The sequence below is a fragment of the Netta rufina genome, assembly GCF_964035555.1.
Source record: "Netta rufina genome assembly, chromosome: 2".
NCBI classification, from domain to species: domain Eukaryota; kingdom Metazoa; phylum Chordata; class Aves; order Anseriformes; family Anatidae; genus Netta; species Netta rufina.
Genome location: NC_140124.1, coordinates 154,767,886 through 154,790,887, shown reverse-complemented (window position 1 = coordinate 154,790,887; position 23,002 = coordinate 154,767,886). Strand labels below are relative to the sequence as shown.

General features: G+C 37.2%; 1 protein-coding gene across 3 annotated transcripts in view; it reads left to right on the top strand.

Moving 5' to 3' along the window:
• Positions 1-23,002, top strand: part of TRAPPC9 (trafficking protein particle complex subunit 9) — a 451,894-nt gene that overhangs the window by 62,551 nt on the left and 366,341 nt on the right. For all 3 annotated transcript variants that reach the window (XM_084281391.1, XM_084281390.1, XM_084281392.1), the window contains 2 exons: positions 5,089-5,241; positions 15,643-15,767. In XM_084281391.1, the coding sequence (XP_084137517.1) occupies positions 5,089-5,241; positions 15,643-15,767 (278 nt within the window). The remainder of the gene's footprint in view (positions 1-5,088; positions 5,242-15,642; positions 15,768-23,002) is intronic.

Sequence of the window (23,002 nt, the reverse complement as noted above, 5' to 3'; positions counted from 1 at the left end):
AGAATAGGTTTTCTATCAGAGCCTTGTTACCAAGAATAATTTTAAAAGCCGAAGTGAAAGGACTTTCTGTTCTTATTTCAGTAATTCCAAGGTGCTCCCACTGTGCTAGGTGCTCTTTGTATGTTTTGGAAAGACCAAGTGCAGCATGTGTATTAAATGATGGAGTTGTTGCAGTGAAATGTTGGAATCTGTGGGCCTCTGGATCACAGGTGTTTAGCAGACTCTTAGTATGTAACATTACGTAGTTAAAATGGTTCAAAATTTAAAAAAAATAGACTTGTCAACATTAAAACCTTCATCACATCACTGTTAGAACTTCTGTTAAAAACTGGGGGAAAAAGGGGAAACGTTGATGCATTCAGCTGTGAGTTTTTACCCTGTCTCCTTACCTTCTGGTTCTGGGGCCACAACTTTTGGAACAAACATCGGTGCTGTAAATAGGAGCCATTCTCGTTTTTTGGTGCAGTACCCAGGACAGAATTAGTTGTTGCAGTGCAATGACCAGACCTTTTTCTTTGCTGCAGCCGGTCACTTTTTGTGGGGAAGCCCACTTCTCTGGCATCGTTTCTAATGGTGTCTTGTTAGTAAGGAGCTCTGGGGATCGTGTTTTCAAACGTGCTTCCCTCTGATTTCCTCTGCTTCTTTCAGCTGCAGCTCTTTGACTTTCCCTCTCTAGCCCTTGGATTAAATGAGAAGAAGTCGCAGCTCACCCTGTGCAGTTCAGAAGGTCAGCATAGGATTTTCGAGTCCTTTAGCAGCCACGCGTTCTGGAACAGATCCTGGGGCAAATCAGCAAAAGGGACTTGTCATAGCGCCACAACGAACGTGTCTGTCATTTCTCTTAATGTCTCATTATACCAGGCTCATCTACCAGGCTGTGGTGTCTCTAAGGTGGACATCACACGCATCCCATCAAGGTCAACCGCGTGTCACCTCCCGTTGTCCCTACCCATGTCAGATGGCCCGATGCTTTTTTAGGATGATGACGTGCGAGGGGTTGCCTTTCCATCCTCTGTCTCCAGCCAGCTCTTGTCAGAGCCTACCTGTTGTCAGAGTTCACTCTGAAAGCTTTGATAACTCAACCATTTAGTCCGTGCAGGGTGAAGTGTGACCTTGATGTCTTTTTGAAGCTTGAAGCATTGAGAGGAGCCTGCCAGGCCTTCTCACCAGACTCGCAGGCTGGAGTAGTGAGCACCAGCTGCACACACTGAATGAACTCGGATGATGAAGCAACAAATCCTCATTGGTTTTTCTTAGAAGTGATTGACCTCTGGAATTTAAATAGAGAGAAATCAATTTACCTGTCTGGCTCTATTCTTTTCACGGTCTTTGAAGCATCTGCTTGCGGTCTCAGCTGTTTAACCATGCTAGACCACAAATGAGAAATCTACTCTGAGGATCAGGTTGTAAGAACTGTGAGTATCCTAGAATAGATCTATTTACCTTTTTTCCAACCAAAACTGCAAAGTTTTTTGAATCTGGAGTTGGGCTATGGTCCTTGGAGAGCTGTGAATGTAGACACCAGTTCCACCAGTTAGTGTAAACATCATTGCCAGGGAAGGACAGTGAGTGTTGGTAGCCCAGCCCCACTCTTATCTTTATCTGCTGGGTTTTACTATCAGGATTTCTCAGCTCAGGTCTCTTCCTTTCTGCCCGCACTAGCTGACACAGATACTCATGACTTTGTATGATTCTTACTAACTCTTTTTTTCCCCACTCATAGGACGAATGTCAAATGGTTCATGATTTTACAGCAAGTTTTGTCGCCTTTTAAGGATACTTGTTAATTGCTCGGAAAAAGCTCTACAAAATACATCTGCACTGCAAAGAATATACCATCTCCTGCAAATCTATTCCTGTCTGCTAGGTCTGAATCCAAAATATTCTATTACTGTCTCCTCAGTTTGAAAGCAGGCTTCAAGGAAAATTAATAACAATATTGATTCACTGCCCGTGAGTGCACAAACTATTAGTATTTTTAACCCTGTAATTCTAATTTACACACTCCACAGTTCCACATTTTTGGAAAAAAACAGTGAATGGTGCTGGTTTCTCTGCAGTGGTAAATAGACAACTTCTATTTTCACTAGAATTTCAGGCACTCGAGGTCAATGCATATGAATGCCGATGTCAATGCATTTAGAACTCATAGCTGCGTTGGGGTCCTGTGTATTCTTCCTCAGCTGGTGAAAGGCATCAAGAAGCAGAGGTGCAGATTACCATAAAAGTCTGAAGAGTTTTGTTGCCTTGAAACAAAGGTTTTTATCTTCAGGAGTCCGATCCTACTTGCATTCAGGGTACCTTTGTGCATCTTGAATTCATATCAGAGGCATGAAACACTTGCCTGACTCTTCTCTGCCAGCTGGTGAATGCTTTTGCATTTCCATTTCCCCTCAGCAGCTCAGCTTGAGGAGCAGCAGTTGTTTTGGCTGTGCTTTACCCAGACTTCACCTTTCAGCTCTAGTCTGTTAGTTTTTTTCTTTGTTTTTGCAGCTTCGAGGCTGTCCGCAGATCTTAAGGTTACAGTTAGTGGAGTTCAGTGCCCCAGCGACCTCCTCCTGCCACGGAAAGGAAGACAAAGGCATAAGAATTTAAGAAATGCCCTCTTAGGGCTGATGGTCCACCTAGCCAAGAATTCACAGGACTTTAGGAGATGCTGCTTAGAGAGAGAGCACGCAAGTCATGGTTGTGTTTCTGTTGTGCTTGCTCAGTATCCTTAGTTGCCCTACATCCCAAGGAACATCAGAGATGCTCCTTTTTTAGTAGCCCATTATGAACTTGTCCTTTAATTAATCTAATCACATTTTGAAGCCTCCTGTACTGCCTGCCTCTGTGGATTGGCATTTTAGGTTTGTTTTTTAAACTGGTTATAAGCAAATAATTTTGATAGAAATATTAGCAATCCTGCTACAGGCTTTTTGGGAACTTGTGGTGGTTGTAAGGTAAAAACATAGATACAACTCCTCGCAATGGCTTTAATAGTTATGCAAATTTAGATGCCTCCACCCAAAGTAAAATTAATTCTGTAAGGAATTTTATAGACGTTTGTATGGTAAGTCATGGAAAAAAAAAAAGAATTGTCTGGGGGCTTAAGTTTGGAAAGAATTGAATCTTGAAAGACTTACAATTCTATGGAGTTTGTATAAAGTGCTAACGTGGAATCGCTTCTACAGATCTTCAAACCTGTAGAACTTAGAGCGAACCCAAAGTTAGATTGTGGGTGAATCGCAATTAGATATTTTTATGATTTTAGTGATTTAGTCTCTAGGTAAAAGATAAAGCAAGTCATTAATTTCCACTCTTTACTAGAAGTTGCTTGCAAATTCAGTTTGTTAAACACGAATTTTGGACTCTAGAAACTGACTGCAGACATGCCCCACACCAAGAATTTTTACCACTCAGCTAAAAGGTTTGAATCCCCATGCAATAGTATAATTCATTGGGATAATGGCTGCTAAACAAGGTAAAGAAAACAACAATATTAAAGGATAAACCAGTGACAGCTAAGTATTAACTGGATTTTTCTCTGCAGTTAAACTTTGAGCTTGAGCATTCAGACTTTGTCTTGTAATTACAAACGTTAAATTAGAGAGGATCTGTTGGGTACCTTAATACCTGCAGGGGCTGTTCTCACTCAAAGTCTTTTCAGTCCAATATCTTCAGATAAATCTCCTCCTTAATGAAAATACATTTTGGAAACAATTTGTTCATCATGCTGGAGATACGCTCAGGTGCTTGGGATATGTCATTCTGCTTTGCTTGCATTGGGCAAAAACATCCCTGTAGCCCATTACAGTTTTACTTCTTTAGAAAAGGGGGATAGAGATCACTCTACTCGTTAAACTTCTTGAAAATAAAATCAGAATGAAGATATGGTTACAACTAAATCATGAGATGAAGTGGAGGTGACTTCAAGGAAACAATTGTTAGTAGGATTTTTTATTTTTTACCTTGTTGTTGTTCTTCTAGAGAAGTTTTAAAATGGATTTGATGTGGAAAGAAAGAAGATCATTATCTCAAGCAGACCAACTGTTTAAGTTGCAGTTAATGGAAAATATTTTTCTTCTAGATGCAGTTGTTTCTGGGCAAATTAATAAACTTCTGACTGGAATTCTAATTACTTTTCTTGCTAGATCCTTAATGCTAGGCTGTAGTTTATTGAGGCAGCCTTCCCAGCCTGGTTTCTCAAAGATGGGTCTTAGAGGAAGGTTTTGGAGAGGCTCTGAAGCGCCAACACACCGATGTGCTGTTAAAGACAGTAGGCTGGTACGAAGCAGAGATGAGCTCTGTGACTTTCTGTGGTCCCCATGTTACCTTGGAGCTTGAAATAGCACAGCTTAACTCACCACTCTTTCTGAAGTGGACTTGACTTCTACTCTTCTTTATTGCAAAATGGATCTTTGGATCTTACTGGAGCACTAAGGAGGCTGCAGAGCTGGTTAATGGACCTCAAGCTATTGATAAGCAATAAATAATACATTTTTTCCTTGTATTATCCCTTCTGGCACTTCAGGCCTAGGACAGAGGAGCTAATAGTGACAGATGTTGTGTCTCATGTGGACCACTGGTAAATCATTTCTCAGATACATAAGTTTTAAGGCAGGCTATTCCTTAAGGTTTGGGTCTTCTGTACTTTATGTTTTTCATTTTTGAGAAAGGACTTTATTTTATAAATAACTGAAAGCCAGCAAACTTTCTAGTCTTCTCTATTGCTTGAAAAGGAATATAATGATGTAACGGGTGTTTCAGAACTGTAACTGGTTTATTTTGGTGCAATATTTTGATGTGTTCTTGAGTATTTAAATTGTATATTTAATACAACCTATTGTGCAATCTATAAATTTTTTCTTGTTAATGTTCTTCACCTAATTTTTTTTTCAGCTCTGTCATCTACATGCTTTCAGGCCAATCTCAGTAATCTCTCTGATGTCATTCTAGTGTTACATTCACTTTCGATGTCTTAATTCTAAATATTTTAGAATTTAAACAGAAGATGGCAAATCAGTTAATGCTCTGTACAACAGCTATAAAATGAAACGTTCTTGGCATGGTGGTTATGCTAATGAAATATTGTTTTTTTCAATACAGAGAAGCTGTATGGTGACTTCTTGAGCTGGAAGCTAGAAGATACGCTCTCCCAGTTCCCTCTAAGACCTGGGAAGATTGCAATTTTTACTGTAAACATCAAAGTGAAGCTGGACTTCTCATGCCAAGAAAACCTTCTGCAAGATCTCAATGACGGTGAGTTCTTAATTTCTTCTTGCTTAAAAGGATTCTGTGACCTTCTGAGAAGCACTTATCCAGCTGTTGTGCTGTTCTTTTTAATACATTATATGTGATGTGGCTACATGTTTCCATATTCTGTCTTGTAATGCAAAGGCAACTAACTCTGCAGTGAGGTGTGTGGACTCAAGACTGAGTTTTTGTGACAATGTGGGGTGTGATAGTTTGACCAAAACTTCTCACTATGAGACATCATCTTGCTATATTTTTAAATCTTTCATGATTCTTTTTAATTCTTCCATTTATGCGTCCCTTTGTATCCTTATCTAAAGAAAATGAAGAAAAATTGAGTTTACAAACAGCAGTGGGCTTAAAGAGAAATGAACATGAAGTTGATTATTTCATTATCTGAGCTTGTAGAATTGTTTATAATGGGTGACTGCAGTTTTGCCAGAAGTGACGTACTCATAGGGCGTAATCCTCCTAATATTTATATTTTAGAGAAAGTGTGCTTAAACTCGTAGCTTCTTTTGAATCAACAAAAAAACCACAAACAACAAAAAGCAAAACAACAAAAACAAAAAAACAACAACGTTTGCTTGTATTAGAATTATCCAGAATTACAAGTACCAGATACTTGTAATAAGGATTTCCTCTTTATGATGAACACAAAGTCTTACTGGAGTAATTGCTATACTCTGTATTTTTTCAATTGCCTGCTATATTTACACTAATTGAATTAACTTGCCAAAACAAGATATTCCTGTATTTTAAAGAAAACCATATCTTAATTATTATTTGGACTCTTTCCCAGGATTCACTTGCAGGTGTGCATTATTGGTGTAATTAAAATACAAATATTTTCAAAACAGAAAAAATAGAACAAGATGGTATGTATAGCTTACTCAGGGCAAAAGGGACCAAATTCTGCAGTGAGTTGCCTTGCAAATGCATTTAGACAGAAGTTTTATTGTGTTAATAAAGTTTAAAAGACTTCTTTGCTTTTAAACTTCACTGGTATAAAATGCGTAAGTTAAAAAACAAAACAAAACAAAAAAAAACAGGACTTACTAAAGCTATGGGTTTTGTTCAGTAACAATAAGATCTGCTTTGCAGGACTTCATTTTTCAATTATTTTTATGCTAAGGCTTTTGAAATGGTAAAGAAAATGGTATAGGCCAGTTGATTCAAAATTTTAATTGAACTTCAGAAACTTCGGTTTTATTTGTATTTGTCCTTCTAGTTGACATTAACAGGAAAGGAATCTGAGTCATGGAGATGAGAAGGAACTTGATCAATGTAATCAATGTAATTTGCAAAATAATTACGAAAGTCAGTATCTTAAAAGGTAGACGTTATGCCCTTTAGTGCCAGTTCTGTTATTTCTCTTTATTTTTGTAACTCTCAGAAAAAGAAAACAAAATCTGCCGTTGACCCGCTGTCCAAAATCTTTAAAGGCGCTGCAAAGCTACATGTTCCCAGCATTTTTTTAGGTGAAATAATGTACAAATAAAACATGCTGTAGAAGGAGAGGATAACATGCTTTTGTCTTGTTACTGACATCAAGCAGTTATGGAACAGTGGATTTGGGCCTCTTTTTAATAAATAAATAAATAAATAAATCCTACTTTTATGTGACCAGCTATGAAAAAAATCCTGGAAGAACATTATTACTTTGTTATTTCTGTCTACAGCTTCTTCACAGCTTCTTCACCTATAGCCTGGAAGGAATTCAGTGTTTTCTCCTTCAGTAGTGATAAAGTAGCAGGATCTATTAGTATTTGTTCAGAGCTCTGGTGTCTTTGGGGTATGTGTACCACGTGCAATTTGAAAGTATTAGTAGAAATGCTAAGTACATGGACATTTTAACGTGCTACTGTATTTTTTCTGTGTTTCTTGAAGGAATATATATATATATATTCATACTCTGAATGAATACTGTACTTTTTAAAGAAGCAGGTAGCATCCTGATATGAAGAACAATCGAGAGCTAAGAAAGTCAGTGGCAACTCTGCCATGGCTTTTAATCATATGGTAGCTATGGTACCTTTTTCTTTTGAGGACCAGATTTACAATGGTGATCAAAATACTTCTGTCTTTTAAAAGTAATGTCCTTAGCCGGGCATCTGTTACTTTGATCTGTTTTCATTTGCTGCTGAAATTGTTTCCTTTTGTTTGTAATCTGAAGATAGGACGGAGAGGATAAATTGCAGATGTTTGCGATGATACACTTATCCAATTGGAAAGTAAACTAAGTTATCAATCAGAATTGCTGATCTAATTCTTGTGTGTTGATGGTATACTGTCTGGTAAAGAAAAATGTTAGATGTTCTTCTAGATTAAAGGAAGCAAAAACACATGAGTGGCTGTACAGGATCAGATCAATGACCGTCTAGTCCAATATCCTGTCTGATAGTGGCTAAGAGCAGATGCCTGTGGGAGAATATAGGGAAAATTTTGAACATATATGCTCCTTGCCTTTAGGTGTTTGCGTGCTGACTTGTTAGCTGTGGAACTTCCAGAGTCTGGTACAGTTTCTCTGTTTTTAGGCACTCTTACTCATTCTCAGTGGGTTTCTTTGTCAACATTCTTTGCGCTCTCTGCCAGGCTGGTACAGCAAGCTGTGCCACGAGGATTCACAGTTAAATTACTTTTATCAGCTTTCAACCTACTGGCATCCTTCTGATATTACCTAGTGTCTGCCTTGCAAGGAACAGCTAACAATCCATCTCCTAAACATCGTGCTGACACTTGCGATGTTACGTGTTCTCCCAGTGTTATTTTCACAGTGGTCTCTTTCATAGTCTGAAGATTTCTATCTGGCTTTGCTGTCCTTGTCATGGAAAGAGTGCCAGCTGTTTCTCAGTCTTGTCCCTTTTGAACACCGTCGGCTCTATATACTTGAGGTAGTCTATGTACACTCTTTGAAAGGTGATCTCTGTGAATCTGTACTGACCTAATGATGCTCCTTACTTTTTCTATTACTAGCCTTACAATAATGCAGTAATGCACACCTGGGTTACTTTTTTTTTAACCGTTCCTCAGTGTTGAATTGGTGGGTTCATGAATCTGTGAATCAGCTCCACGAGCTTGCTTCTGTACAAGAATATTTACACTTAATGTTAAGATTGTTTTTGTTTTCCATATATTTATACAGAATTTCATTTGACATTTATCACCTAGTCACCAAGTTTTATAAGATCCTAGCTGTTAGGTCAGGAACATGCCATTCTCTTTGTGTTTCATAGGCTTCCACTCTGGAAGTTGGGTTTGTGCAAATACAGCCTAATAACATGCAAGATAATACCACAGAAGAATGTGCATCCCATTAAAACATGACATTGTCTTGGCTTACTATTTTTAGAAATAATTACTTTGCAAACACTTTGAACAGCTGGGCAGATGTTCTAGAGACAACTTGTATTTGTTAATGATTAAGAAATCCAGGCTTGAAGGTACTTGCCCAAGATTTTGCAGCAAAGAATCCTCTTTGCTGCAAATACTAATGAAGTTTTTTCCCTGAACTGGGTGTTTCAAGGTTCCTTCTGTGTACATTCTTGGTTCTCTGGCCAAGAAATCCAGTGTGTGTATTTAATTCAATTTTAAGGTTGTTAGAATCACAGAGTAAGACAGGAGGAAGCACAGCGTTGCTTGGTACAGCCTGGCCTAAGGAGCTTCAGCAGTAAGGCCTCTCCCTGCTGTTAAATGAAAGAGGTCAACAGGATGCTCACATCATGAGGATAATTAATTCTTCCAAGTCATTATAGCGTAATTTCTGAAATCCAGTTTTTCCCTGATGCTAAACAGGAAAAGAACAATAGCTGCTCTTTTTTGATTGTTTTATAATTGGTAACTTGTTAGTGGGAAAGAGGCTTTAAAAAAAGCTTCTATCAGATGGGGATACTGTTTTGCAAGGTAAATTAATTAAACTGCAATGAGTGCTTCATTATGTAGAAACGTTAGTGTTCGTTCGTTCTGTTTATAGGGAGCCTAAAGACAGATGAGAGAATATTTAAATTCATAAACTCATCAAAGGAACTACGTAACTAGATGCTAAGAGAAGCCAAACCATGCCTGAAGTCTCTCCTTCCCTTCTCTGGGGGAGGAAGGTTTGCAGACAAATAATAGCTTATTTCTAACAGCAGTGATCTTGAATGGTTTTAATACTGGTATACGAGACCATTGTAAATCTATTTCGTAATTACTTTGTTGCTTTTCTGCTTAAATATAATACTGAAGTCTACTTAAATAAAATACAAAGCTAGGCTTTATTCATTTAACGTTCCTATGCTTATATAGGTTATACACAAGATATTTCTTTGTTAAAAAGATACCTGGTTATGAGTTTAAGTGGGTTCTTGACAAGTCTGCAAAACAACATAGCCTGGAGAATTCTATTAGGATAATATTTCTGAAGTCCTCAGGTATTTCAGTAAGATCATTTGTGTTAGTACCTTTGGTTGCCTTTATTGCATTATGTCATTCAGAATATTTTCTCATTTATTTCATTCCTAACTTTTTTGTCTTTACAGTTTGAAGATATCAGTTTTCATTTTGGTTGCAGCGAGGTTTTTTTCTTTACCTACAAACTCTTCTGTCCTCCATAAATTAATCACTGCGTTACTTTGAAAAAAAGTTCTTGATTTTTTTGAGAATTTTTCTTGCAGATTTCTTTTTTGAATTCCAACTTCAATGCTTACAGAAGATAAGGTGCCTTTTTCTCTTCCAAATGTCTTTTAACCTTTCTTGTGTGATAATTTGACTGATAAGGATTTCTTATTTTTATTTTTTTAACAATATATAAACACCATAAGACTTTAGCCTCTATCAGTTGTACAAGCTTCTACAGGAACATGTAGGAAGAAGTATTTTAGGCCTCAAATCTTTACAAAGTAAATAGTAAGGCAGACATGAGGCAAACAATAATAAATTTATTATTGAGACTTACAGGCTGTTTAACCCATCATCCTATTAAGTTTCCTGTTGTGCTGTTTCCTCGCTGAGGCTCTTTAATTTGGCATCTAATGTAGTGTGCATAAATAATCTCTAGCCTTTGACTACATTTTTTTTTTTACACTTCACTTGCTTCCTTTGTCTGAGTTTAGCTTCTCAGTACTAGTTCATCAACCTCAATAATGTATCCTTACTTATACTATATTCCTATTGTCAATTATTAAACTTCAAATATTATGTCAAATATTATGTCAAAAATTATGTCAAATATTATATGTCAGATATTAAACTCTTCAAATGTAACGGAGCTTCAAAGAAGTGCTCACTCTGCTACGTGTCATCTCTGCTCTGGCCCTGGGAGCCAGAGAGCTGATGCATTCCTGGTAGCATCACCGGGTGCACTGATAACTCTTGTCTCCTGTGCTTAGTTTTAAGCATGTTTTTGAGAGGGAAGGAATAAATACTCTTGACTGCTCTTGAGTTATTGCCCTATTTGTTGTGGTTTAGTCCCCATAGGCAACCAGTTACCCCTCTGCACCCAAAGAGCTGTTATTGCTGAGCACGATGCCGTGTGGTATGGAATATCCCTTTGGTAATTTGGGGTCACCTGTTATGGTTGTGTCCCCTCCAATCTTCTTGTGCACCCCCAGCCTCCTTGCTGACCAAACAGTGTGAAAAACAGAAGACACCTCGTGTGTATGAGCACTGCTTAGGAACAACCAAACCATCCATGGGTTGTCAACACTGCGTTCATCACAAATCCAAAACATAGCACCACAGCAGCTACTCTGAAGAAGATTAACTCTATTCCAGCCAAAAGCAGGACATTGTTGCAGTATCCAGAGACGGCAAGTTCCTGGAGTTCTGCAGACTTTTCACTTCCAGCTGAATACATGACCATTTGTTCGTTTTTCGAAGAAAAAAAACACACGTTGTTTGGCAAGCATTCTGTCTCTCCCCTGTCATGAACTACTTCAGTCTTTTTCCTTTGTGCTGAAAGTACTCTGAAACTGTTACAATATTTTTCAGAGAGGCTTTTTGTACTGAAATTTCTATCAGACAATTGATGGACAAAATAAATACCTGGGCTCAGAGGACATTTAATTTTCACGTCTTATATTTCAAGTTCAATACTTTTCAAGAATTCTGACAGATCCTCTTGGCTTATAATTTCATACTGCCACAGCACTCGTGTTACAAAGGTGTTACTCTATGTTTTTATAGTTTTTAATTTCTGGCAGGTTAACTTCAGCTAAGGGCCAAATATCCACCCAGCTACTTGTTTGCTGCCTCTCCTCAGCAAGATGGGAGGATGAAACAGGATGAAAAAGCTTCTGGGTTGTGATAAAGATTGAGAGATCACTTACTAGTTACGAAAATGGGCAAAACAGACTTAACCTCAGGAAAATTAATTTAACATCAATAAAAACACCACTTTCTCCCCCTGCCCCGGGCTGCAGCCCTTCAGGAACACCCTGCTCCCGTGGGGGCTCCCCACGGCCGCAGCTCCCTCAGGAAATGTCCCCCTGCTGTGGGGTGCAGGGTGGAGATCTGCTCCAGCGGGGGCTCTGTAGGGCTGCCGGGGAATCCCTGCTGCCTGTGGGCCTGGAGCCCCTCCTGCCCTCCTCCTCCTGGGGCCTGGGCCCTCTGCTGCTTTTCCCTCGCCCTGGGCCTCCTCCTCGGCCTGTGCCCGCTCTGCCCTTTCTGAAGTGTGGTCTCCCTGAGGCGCCGCCCGCTTGGGGCTGGGATCAGCTGGGCCCTCCAACACCTGCAGACTCCCCACATGTTTTACCTTTCAGGTATATTTAGAATACATCAGAGTTTGATAAAATACCAACAGAGTTTGCAGCTCCCATGGTTGTGCTGTACCTGTTTAAAAGTATTTGTATTTCTGTCCCCTGGATCAGCCCAGTGATCACACCACCTTACTGCATTGCCACGGGGCTGTGGGTTTGTACACGAGGGAAAGTGCCCCGCGGCAGCTCGTTCAGTCCCTGCCTTGTAAATCGAGAAGTTTAACCACCTTAGTAAACTTTCCCTCATTCAATTATAAGATTGTGTGGGATTCGTCTGCGCAGCCTACTGCGAAAGTGGCTAATGAAGTTAAATTGACAATTTACTTAACATTTGAGAGGAGAGAGGAAATGCTGGGAAGAGATTTCGCTCTGTTATGACAGAAATGCCTGCGATGTTGGAAAAGCAAGCTGCTTTTTCGCAGTTACCATGGAAAAAGTGTTGGTCATGTGCTGTTACCATGGAAATGTTCAATGTGAATTCCAGAAATTAGAAAGATTTCTGGACCGAGTAGCAAGACAATTGTTCTTTTTATAGTGAAAGGCTGCTCAAGCTGTTTGACATTAGGAACGTGGAGGATGTAGCATCTTCAAATCTCTAAACCTCATGAGAGAAAATAAAATGTATTTCCACTATGAAAACTCATAAAATATAAATGCGAAGTAATTTAAAACTTCTGGTGAATTGCTTTAAATTTTTCAGTTACCTTTTTTTTTTTTTGTTCAGCAACCTACCAATACTTTTGACAGAATTTCCCCATTCCATGATGAGTGTTGAATGCAGTGCAACGGAGCAGTTTGTGAACTAGCTAGCCAACTTTGCTGCCTGGTCAGACACCTGAAAAGGCGAAATAATCTGAAACAACTGGCTAGCGGGAGAACATTAATTATTTTTGTCCTCTGGCAAAGAAGTGTCCTTGTATAGTCAAAGTTGTGGAGGGGTGAGCCATTTGAAGTACATGCAGTGCTGTGTGCTGGACCCTGTTATACACAATGCCACAGTGCCACAAACTAGAAACAGAAGTTTGAACACAGTGGTGATTCCCTAAGACTTTCCTTTTAGCCCGAAGCAGGATCAATGTTCTCCTTGATGTCTTGCCTCCTTTTGCCCGAAGGTGCAATTTGGAGATAAAAAAAATCCACTTCTCCCCTAGAAACGGTTTCAACTAACTTCTGTCTTGACATTTTTCTAAGAAAATGAAAATAAAATTGTCTTTGGGAGACAAAATAGCTTACAAAAGGCATTAGTTGCATGTCTATTGCATGTTTTAGGTATTAACTAGTCTTTTAACAAAGAAAGGAAACCTTGGGTCTTATATAAAAATGGAAGACAAGTGCTATGAGATATTTCATATTTGGTTGCTTTCATGGTTTTGTGTGCAAATGTGTGCACCAATCACCTTCTCCTTTTCTTCTAAATATGTAACTGATGAAATTAATTCATCCATTTGAAAAGAGGATTTTTCTTCAGGTAAAATTTCTTACTATCATTGAAAAGAGTGCATTTCAAAGCTCTCAAGTGTAGTTATCAACAGTGTTGCTGGCAAACTTCGAATCACAGAGTCATGGGATGGCTTGGGCTGGAAGGGACCTTAAAGATATCTACTTCCAACTCTTCTGCCAACTGACTTGAATGTTTTAATGTATTATTGTCTCAAACGTTAGTCTAATAAGTAAATTCACTTTGATATCACTTGGCTTTAAAGAGATGTTAAGAGCTGGTTTGGGATTGTTTTGATATCTTGTTATTTCTTATACAAGTTAGAAATAAAGAACCCGTTAGCACATGCAAAATTCATTCTTGTTTTCATGACCCTTCCTTTTCCCTGATGTCCATGGGTACACTCCTGCATGATGTAATGTAGCAGTGTTATTAGAGGAAAGGCTTTCTTTTGCTGTTGCTGAATATATCTATATATTTAAATACTGTTTAACTGATTCTGTTTGCAGTTCTCCAGGATCGTCATATAACAGCCCATATGATTGTCTTCTCCATTTGTAGCTTGCTAATCTGACTCACCCCTTCTGTTTTCTCATCAGTTAGATGCTGCTGATTGATTTTCTGGAGTGGACCCATGTGGAACAAATATGTCTTTTAATTTGAGCATTTATAGAGATTAACAGAAGAATTCTAACAATGAGGAAAACCAGGCTTATGGCGCATAAGTTTCAAAGTAGTACCATGTGTTTTCCTTGCACTCTTGTTGCTTTGCCCACATGAAGAACGTCACTGCACGTGAACACGTCTTTTGCTAGAATCTGTGAAGGTTATCGACCTTTTAAAGAAGTCTTGAGTGCTCTGATTTCATTGAGCAGATGATGTTTATGACAGCTGGTGATGGAAATGCCTGAGAAATATGAATTGTTCTTTGCACTGATTTTTTTTTTTTATTAGTTAATTGTCAATTAAATTCTTCTTTGTTCTTTGACTAGTAAGTCTCCCAAATCAGCACCGTCAAATCTGATGATATCCATAAAGTAGTTTGACATTATTCATATTCTAAAGGAGTTTGGAAGTAAAGAAACATTGGAGATTCCCATGTTTTCTCACTGGGATACGTGTGAAATTTAATAGGGCAAAAAAATTCATGCTTTATCTTGCTCTTCTGGTTTTGAGCCTTTGAGGAATGTACCTGCAACAGGTCCAGATTTGAGGCCATCCGTGGAACGAGAGTAGGATCTAGCAGATAAAATTTGATAATGACAGCTTCCGAAGAGGAAGTATGTTTGATTTTTGTACAGTAATTTTGCATTTCCCCTATGTTTAGTTATGTGTGTTTGTTGACATACGAGATTTTGTTTGTATTTAATTGGATTTTGTGGATTGCATTTGCTATGCACAGCATAGGGGAACAAAATACTACTCTGGGCTTTGAATATAAACCTAAATAATAAGAAACCGAATAATAAATTTTAAGTCTAATTCTTAATATATGTTAAAACTCCATTATTTTATTTTTTTAATTCCCCTGATTTTTTTTGATTAAACATAATTATGCATTTTAATGATTTAGTATGTGGCTCCAGGAGGTTGACACACCCAAATACAATGAAGTGTCTTTATTTACCTTCAAGGTATACAAGCTTATCAGCAATAAAGATAAAAATATAAGGATGGTCTATTTCAGTTAAGCTTTTTGTTGACTGTTACAATGTAAAGCTTAGTTTCCATTCTTTATTATACAGAAGAAATATTGTATATATTTGGTGTCAGTATATGGTATGACACATCAATTATTTATATTTTTTCTTATAAAGTATATATTTGGAAAATGAATCCTCAGACCCGATATTGGAAGTTTTTAAAAGATATTAAGCATTTAATAGGGCCATTATCATGCCAAAGCACAAACTTTCATTTCGTTCTTTTTTAATATTGCAAATATTAAAACTAATTTTACATTATGAACTCTGACATCTCTATTGTGTTTTTTTTTTTTTTCAAATGCAGTTCCCTTCTTTTTCTCTGAGTTGCACAGTTTTATGTGTAACTCCTCTTTATTTTTTGGCTTCTAGAGCAGAATATAGCAAAATAATCTTTAATTTGTTTTTCCTTTTTGTATAAAATATTAATGTTTCCTTTCTTTCTCTCCCTTTAATAAAACAGATACAGATTTGTTGGACTAAAATATAACATTTAAAGAGAAAGTAATTTCATTTATTGTTTTTCTAGATGGAATCAGTGTCAGCGGACTTCCACTTTCCAGTCCTTTTCGGCAGGTTGTCAAACCAAGAGTAGAGGCAAAACCTGTTAATCCACAAGAAAGCAGCAAAGCTGGTGACTTCAGTCACGTGAAGGTAAGAAAGTGACGTAAAAATAAGTGAAAAATTTAGTTTTCATTATGCTACATTATGGTTTGTTCTGGGATTAAAAAGTAAAGGGTCAAAGGATCAAAGTCTTACCTTCGCACTTCCCGTGCTTAGCATTTTAGAGGTGCTCATATAAGTAACAGAATAATTGAGAGAGACAAATGAAAAATAAATAAATGTAGCAGGATGAAAGAACAACTGTGTGGGTTAGGAGCTGCACTCTGAGAGTCTTACCTGGAGTAAGCTACTGTTTGTTTTTCTTTGAAAACAGAACAGAAGGTTCTTACCTGTTCAAAATAAAAACTTCTTGTTTTGAGGAGGGAAATGAGAACAGTTGCAGTTTACTGGCCTGATTTGCAGGAGATATAATTTAAGACTAAGATAGCAAGGATTATAAAAAATGTAGCCTAGGACTTCATTGGTCTCTTTCATAGCTTTGGTGCGTATTTTACGTGCCATGTAATATTTGATATGTTTCCTGCATGAATTCTGCATTAATTCATTCCCTCTGAATTTCTCTCCACTATTGTACACAGCAATTTTGGCTTGGCAAGTCTTCAAGACTGAGAAGCACACCTAGGCTTTGTTTTTTTTTTCAATAACACACTTTGGATCTGAATTTACTTTTTTCCCAGTGAGGTTATTTACAGTTCTATTTGACAAATAAACAGGGGACACTTAATTTATAAATATGTTTCTTTTGAACCATTAGTACTACTAATTCTCTCTCATTTGGTTCTGCATTACAAAAAGGATGATGACAGCATATGAGATGATTAAAAAAACACACTAGTAAAGGCTTTCTTTGTATTTTTTTGACATAGTGAGGTACTTCCAAGTTGCTCATAAAGATAAATCACCATGATTGAGAAAACAGTTTGAAGCTAGTAAAATGTTCACCATTAATTTTCAAGCACAGAAGTTTGTGTAAGAATTTATGTTCTACCGAACACTTATGATTTATGCAAGCAAAGAGAATATTATTGTGAAATGGGAATAAAAGTCCAGAAATGCAGAATTTCCACGTACCAAACACATGGAAGAGTCCCTTTGGTGCTCTTTCTGGTTGTTAGCCAGTTGTCCTGGCAACTGCGAAGTTGCAGGTTCACGATGACCTTTGCGATGGTTTTGTAAGGACCTTGGAGCCCTGTAAAGCAAGAATGTGTTCTTTCAACAGTCTGGTGGGAATGCACGAACTTGTTTCTATTGGTGAGTTTGCTGAATGCAGGTTGAATTTATTAATTGGTATTTTGTATGGAAGGACCTTGCAGGTAGCCAAAACTATGTTGAAGAGAGAACACAAATTCTGATAACATTACGGGGTTCCTTGCTTATTAAAGTTTTCTGTGCATTAAGCCTTTTTTTTATATGACTGTAGTACAGCTCCCATAGCATGCTTGAAATTATTAATTTAGCATGTTAACGCCTCTTCTAGAACTCTTTTAATGACTGCATTTTTGTAAGTTTAGAAGAGATGATTTACAGAGAATCAACAGGAAAAACAAAAAATCAGGGAGTTGAAGTAGCCAACAGAATAAAATTCTGGAGGAAGTCTACAAAATTATCTCTAATTACTTAAATTATACCATTCAGATCACGTAATTGCAGGGGACATTAATGGGAGGAAAGATGTGATTCCTTTTTTTCCAAAATTATTAAGACTGACATGTTTTGGTTGAGGAGAGAGAGTACCACATTAGGGTAACACCATCTTTGCAGCGTATACTGTCATGGCTAGTTCCATATTAACAGATCACCATTTCTGTAACTTTCATTTGCATTTACCACGTTTTTATGAATAATTATAATATTATTTCAGCTTGTCCCTATTAAGCCACTACAAATCAACCATTTGATCTACCTGGATCTGTGTAGTTCAGAAGTATTTAGAATATCTCAGAAATATTTTTAGGTTTACCAGCCTATCCACAAAATCAAGTCTCTGTGCATATGGACATACACAGGTACTGGCCAGACAACCAGGAGAAATTACCTGTCACAACTAAATAGATTTATTTGTGTCCTTCTGGATGGTTACGTTACATTTGGCTACTTGTCATCTGTGGTAAGGTGTTATATCCAGCTTTTGCCTACTACTTTTGTACATTATTGTTTACTTCTCTTTGCAACAGCTCTTTACTTTGACAGAGTTCTTCATCTGAATAAAAAATAATTAATATCCACCAGTGGAAAATTCCAAATTAAAACATCAGGCAGTTATTTTTATTAATCGAGTCAATTGACTATTTTTATTTAAAATCATAATCAGAATGTATCTCGGCTGGGTTCTGAGGAATTCGCTGTTATTTTTGTTTCTGACTTTACTTGATTTCAGACAGGATATCTTTCAGAATACACAAATAGAAGTTCATTGACAAATGTAAAGGCTTTTTCTCAGTAGGAACATTGTTGTATGCATTAGCAAGCTGGGATATATCAAAGAGAAATGGTCCAAGATTCTCTTTGAACCTGAATCTTAAAATATTTCATATTTCTGAATCTCTCTGACTGCCCTAGAACCTCCTTAGAAGGTACTTCAGGTTCTCTCAGCTGCTGCATGATAGTTCAGTGTGTGTGGGCTATGGGCATGTCCTGCATGGTAGGAGAATTGCTTGTTTATGTTTTAAGGTTAATCTTGTAATAGTCTGGGCAATTAAAATTGTTTAACAAGGACTGTGGTAAGAAGCAAGTGGGAACTTTTAAGTTAAGAAACAAGAAAGTTCTTAAAGAATTTGGGTATGCTGTGGATATATTCTGCTAGCGTTTATACACGATTTAGCAAGAGATGTCCGTTGTGAATATGCAGGAGCAGTAGTGATTTTTCAATCCTCTGTGTCGTGCATTAACCGATCTTCCTAAGACAGTATAATTTTTGCAAATGAAAATTAATAGAAATCAATGCTTCTCCTGATGCTGTTTCTGAAATGTCATTGTTGGTTTATTTATAAGTCTTGATTCTTAAATCTTCCCTTCGTATTTGACTTCCTTCCTTCTTTTTTTTCTTTCCGCTTCAATATTGGATATTGCCAGTATTGCGTTTGAACTTCTTTGCAATCTTCGTTTTCAATTTTGCTACAGGCTGTCTTCTAATAAACCAGTCACCGGCTTCTGGAAATGACTGTTATAATGATCTCATAAATTTCCTACAAAAATTGCTGCATGATCTCATCATAAAGCTTGCTTACACCCTCAAGCTGAAAAGCATATCACAGTATAACGTTATGTCCAGATGTACTCTTTCCTACTGCTCACCACTGAGTAATTTGGTAAGCGTTGTCTTAAATCCCTTGGTCCTTCTGGGGTGCATCTCCACGGCAGAGCGAGTTAGCCCATGCTTGGCTCTGCGTTGCTGTGGTTATACTGGTAGGTGAAATGGTCTGTTTCATGGCTGGAGCTGGTACTTTTCTGAATAACACTGCAGTGTTTTTAGATGCTCAGCTGCTGAGTATCTAAACTGCAATTTAAAATTTTAAAGAAATATTGTCATCTCTCAGTAGAAAATGTGTTATTTTTAAACCAGGGAATTCTGTACTGGTTTTCCTGCTTGGAAGCTGAGCTTATTTGGCCTAGACTAGTTCAGCTCAGTGATGGAAGATGCACCCTCTTACTCAATGCCACATGTTAGTGACCTGAGCCTTATACAGCAATCTGATCTGTGGAAATTTGGTCCTTAAAGTCACAGTGATTACCATCAGGTAAAGATAATCCACTGGTAGTTCCTTTTTGTCATAAGGTGAAAATGAGAATTATCCATCGGGACGTATTGGTTCAACACAGTGTCCCTGGTTTCTTTAGAAGAAATCTGGGATTAAGAAAGGCTGCAAGACCCTACCGTTACAAAGGACCAAAACAGGAGCTAAAATGGAGAAGTCTTAGTTGGGCAAAAGAAGACTTTGAATACGTTGTGTGGATTTTTTTTTTTTAATCCTGATTTAAACTGTTAATCATAGACATCAATTAATGGTCAGTTGTATGGCAATCTGAGGACCACCTTATAATTCATAGAGCATTAGCTCACAGTTACTTACCTGTTTTGAAACTTGTGTGTTCAGGAGGATTTGCTTTTGCAAACCGAACCTGAGCTGTAATTCTAGAGATTCAACTGCTGAGGTTTAAGTAATCTGGATGTGTAATCTACTGTGTTTCTTCTGTACTATCAGTTAATGGCACAAAGCGTTAAAATACAATATGTAGAGATAATCTAATTTCATACACCGTTCGTGGTGTTTCTTTTCTGATTTGGTCAGCGTGTATTAAAATAAGATACTGGACTATTTTTTTCATGCCTTTCTCAGGCTATGCTCTTCATTTTTAATGAAAGTATGCTGTTAATTGAGATAAGGTTTATATTTTTAGTGCTTTAAGCTCAAAATCATTTGATGTTTGATACCTTGAAGCTATTCTATGTTTAACCCTGTAAACAAACCGTTTGATTTTTCTCAGAATTTTTGAATAGTTCTAGACCCTGCTGAAATTAGTGGAGATGCTGAATCTGCAGAGCACTCTTAGTATTTCGATTACTTCTTTCTATTTGCATAAACGTGTATTTAGCAGTGAGATTTTAGGCACAAATGTATAATGCAACTTAATGTTCTACTTCAACGTTGTCCTACATTGGCATTCAATGCTGTGCTTGTAAATTGTGTGCTTGGGAGTTCTCCTTTGGTATTACACACATCGGATCTTATGAAGAAAAAAGAAGGAAGACGCAAGTCTCTCTACTTATTTCCCTAATAACTTTCAAGCCTGTGGAAGATAATATAAAATCCTGGTGAAATCTCTTTCACTTCGCAAGGTAATTTCTATTACAAAGAATATTTTTTGATTGGTTAATAGGAATTTCTGAGTTAAATATCAGAAAACAAGTCACATTTCCTGAAGTCTGCCCAGCAAGTAGCCATGAGCCAAATCAACGTTCCCTAGGTTAGCAGCTTGGTTTTTATTTGCTTTCTGGCCAAGGATTGCTGTTTCCCCTGAGATAAAGAGAATAATGACAGTAGATTTTTTTGGCAAAAAAGAGTGAGATCTGAATTCTTGGTCATTGGTACGTGGATGACAAAACGTGATTATGATCTAGGTTTGGATGAAAGCCTGTAGTTTTTGAGTAGTTTGGGTCTCATCACACTTAACTTTCATTCCCTGCCGAGTTTGGCAATATTCCTTTGAGTGCTTTTCGTTTTATTAATAGTTGAATATTCAACACTATTTCTGCTCGCCAACTGTATCCTGTGAATAGTAACATCAAAAGATGAACACTGTTGGGCTCTAGAGAGGTTTGTACTTCAGAACACGAAGAAAGCATTTTACTAACGCTATTCTCTAGAGCCATGGGAGGAAAAAAAAAAAGCTTCCCCCCTGGATTTGAATAAATTTAGTTCATTCATCTCATCTGCTATTTTACGTTCAGTATTGTCAGAGTAGTAGCTGCAATTTCAATTCAGAATGTTTTACAACTTTGACTACTTCCTTTTGCCATTTTATTTGAAGGAAGCATTTAAATTTTGCATTGTATTGATGTAGAAGTTTTGGATAGATTCACAATGTGCCTGTCGAAAGCACCATTTTCTCCTGACTATATGCTTCAGCTCATAAACCCTTCCTTTCACCAGTACTTATTTTATTCATTGTGCTATTCGTTGGTGGCAGCATGTCTTCCAGTTCCTAACGGACTCGTGTTAAGTCAGACCAGGCTCTAGACAGAGCATACTCAAGTATATTTAAAGAAAAAAAAAAAAAAAAAAAAGGTAGGCAATATTTAAAAGATCTGTTTTCACCCCAAGCACACAAGTTTGTTCTGCAACACAGGAATTCTTCCAGAATGACTTATCTGAGAATGTGGAAGAGTCTTGCATTCTCTTCTAAGCGGAGATGTTTTCAAGCATCTGATATCTAGATTTCAATTATAAAAAAAAAATTTTTTTTTTGTATAATTTCTTTGATTCTGAATATTATATTAACTTTATGGCCAAATGTATTTCCACACCTTATCCTCACAAAAAAATTATGCAGTATTTTCATGCAGTAATTTATGGTTATTGATGAACATTTTGTGGTGTTCATTTTCACTAGACTTGTCGTTACAGTTTCTAGCATTTTAATTTAGCCAGAAGTGTGGAACTGGCTGGGAGGAAGGCAGCTGCTCTGGTGGGAAAATACGGTGGCAGAAGCTGAAATGCACAAAAACCTAGATTTGGGGAGACCAAGAAAGAGGGCAGCTCTGATCTCCTAGAACTGTGAAGGTTCTCCCATACCTAAATATATTGATCTAATATCCAGTGAAGTTATTGTCATGGTTTTAAAAGTACAATCAAGATTTTAATTCAACCTATGTGAGCATGAAATTAAAAGTAGTGTGTTTCAAAATCCTATTGCTACTTAGTATGACACAAAGTTGTCTTGCGTATGTGTTCTGTTTAGTAGCTTTATATTTGTCAGTTGTTCTATGTAATTTCACTTAAAATTCAAGGCAGCTTTTTCATTTTCAGCTAGTTATTCAAATCTTAATCCCTCTAAGTGTGCTGTAATGCAATCAATATTCTCAGATCTTTCTTGAACAATTTTTGTTTTACCATAATTGAACTTCTGCAGCTCCGTAGGTGCCTTTACAGCACTAAGGACCTTCTGTCTGCAGTTCTCTAGCTTGCCCTTCACCTACAGTTTAATTCATCTTTTCTTCTTCCATTTCCTCTCTTATTACCTTGTAGCTTTTAGTTTATAACTCTGTAATCAGATCTCTTCACCCTTGTCCTCGTAGCTGCTAGTTTATAACTTCAGAGCCTGGTAAATAACATACTAGGTAAATCACTTACATACCAAATAAATACTACCCATATCTTATTTACTTCTTTTTATCTCTTTTCTTGTTTTGTCCTTAAAGTGAGGCAGACTTCTTTGTTACAAATCTGAAAAGCTCATACCTAGAGGAAATAATTTTTCTAACTTCTGAATGATTTACTCAGAAAGGTAAGTTTACATGTAGCATCATGAGCATGTTATATCACCTATGACTTGAGATCCTAATAATGATGTTCTATTACTGCTATAAATCTTCCCTCAGAATGGTTACAAGCAGCCTACCTCAAAAAATCATTCTGATGTAATAGATGTGACCAAATGAGCTTGTAAACAATTGTTTAGGGTAAAAATGATGTGTTGGAAGAGTAATTTTTGTAGATCATGTCTTCTCTCTCACATTACAACTGGAAAAATTACTCCGTAAATGA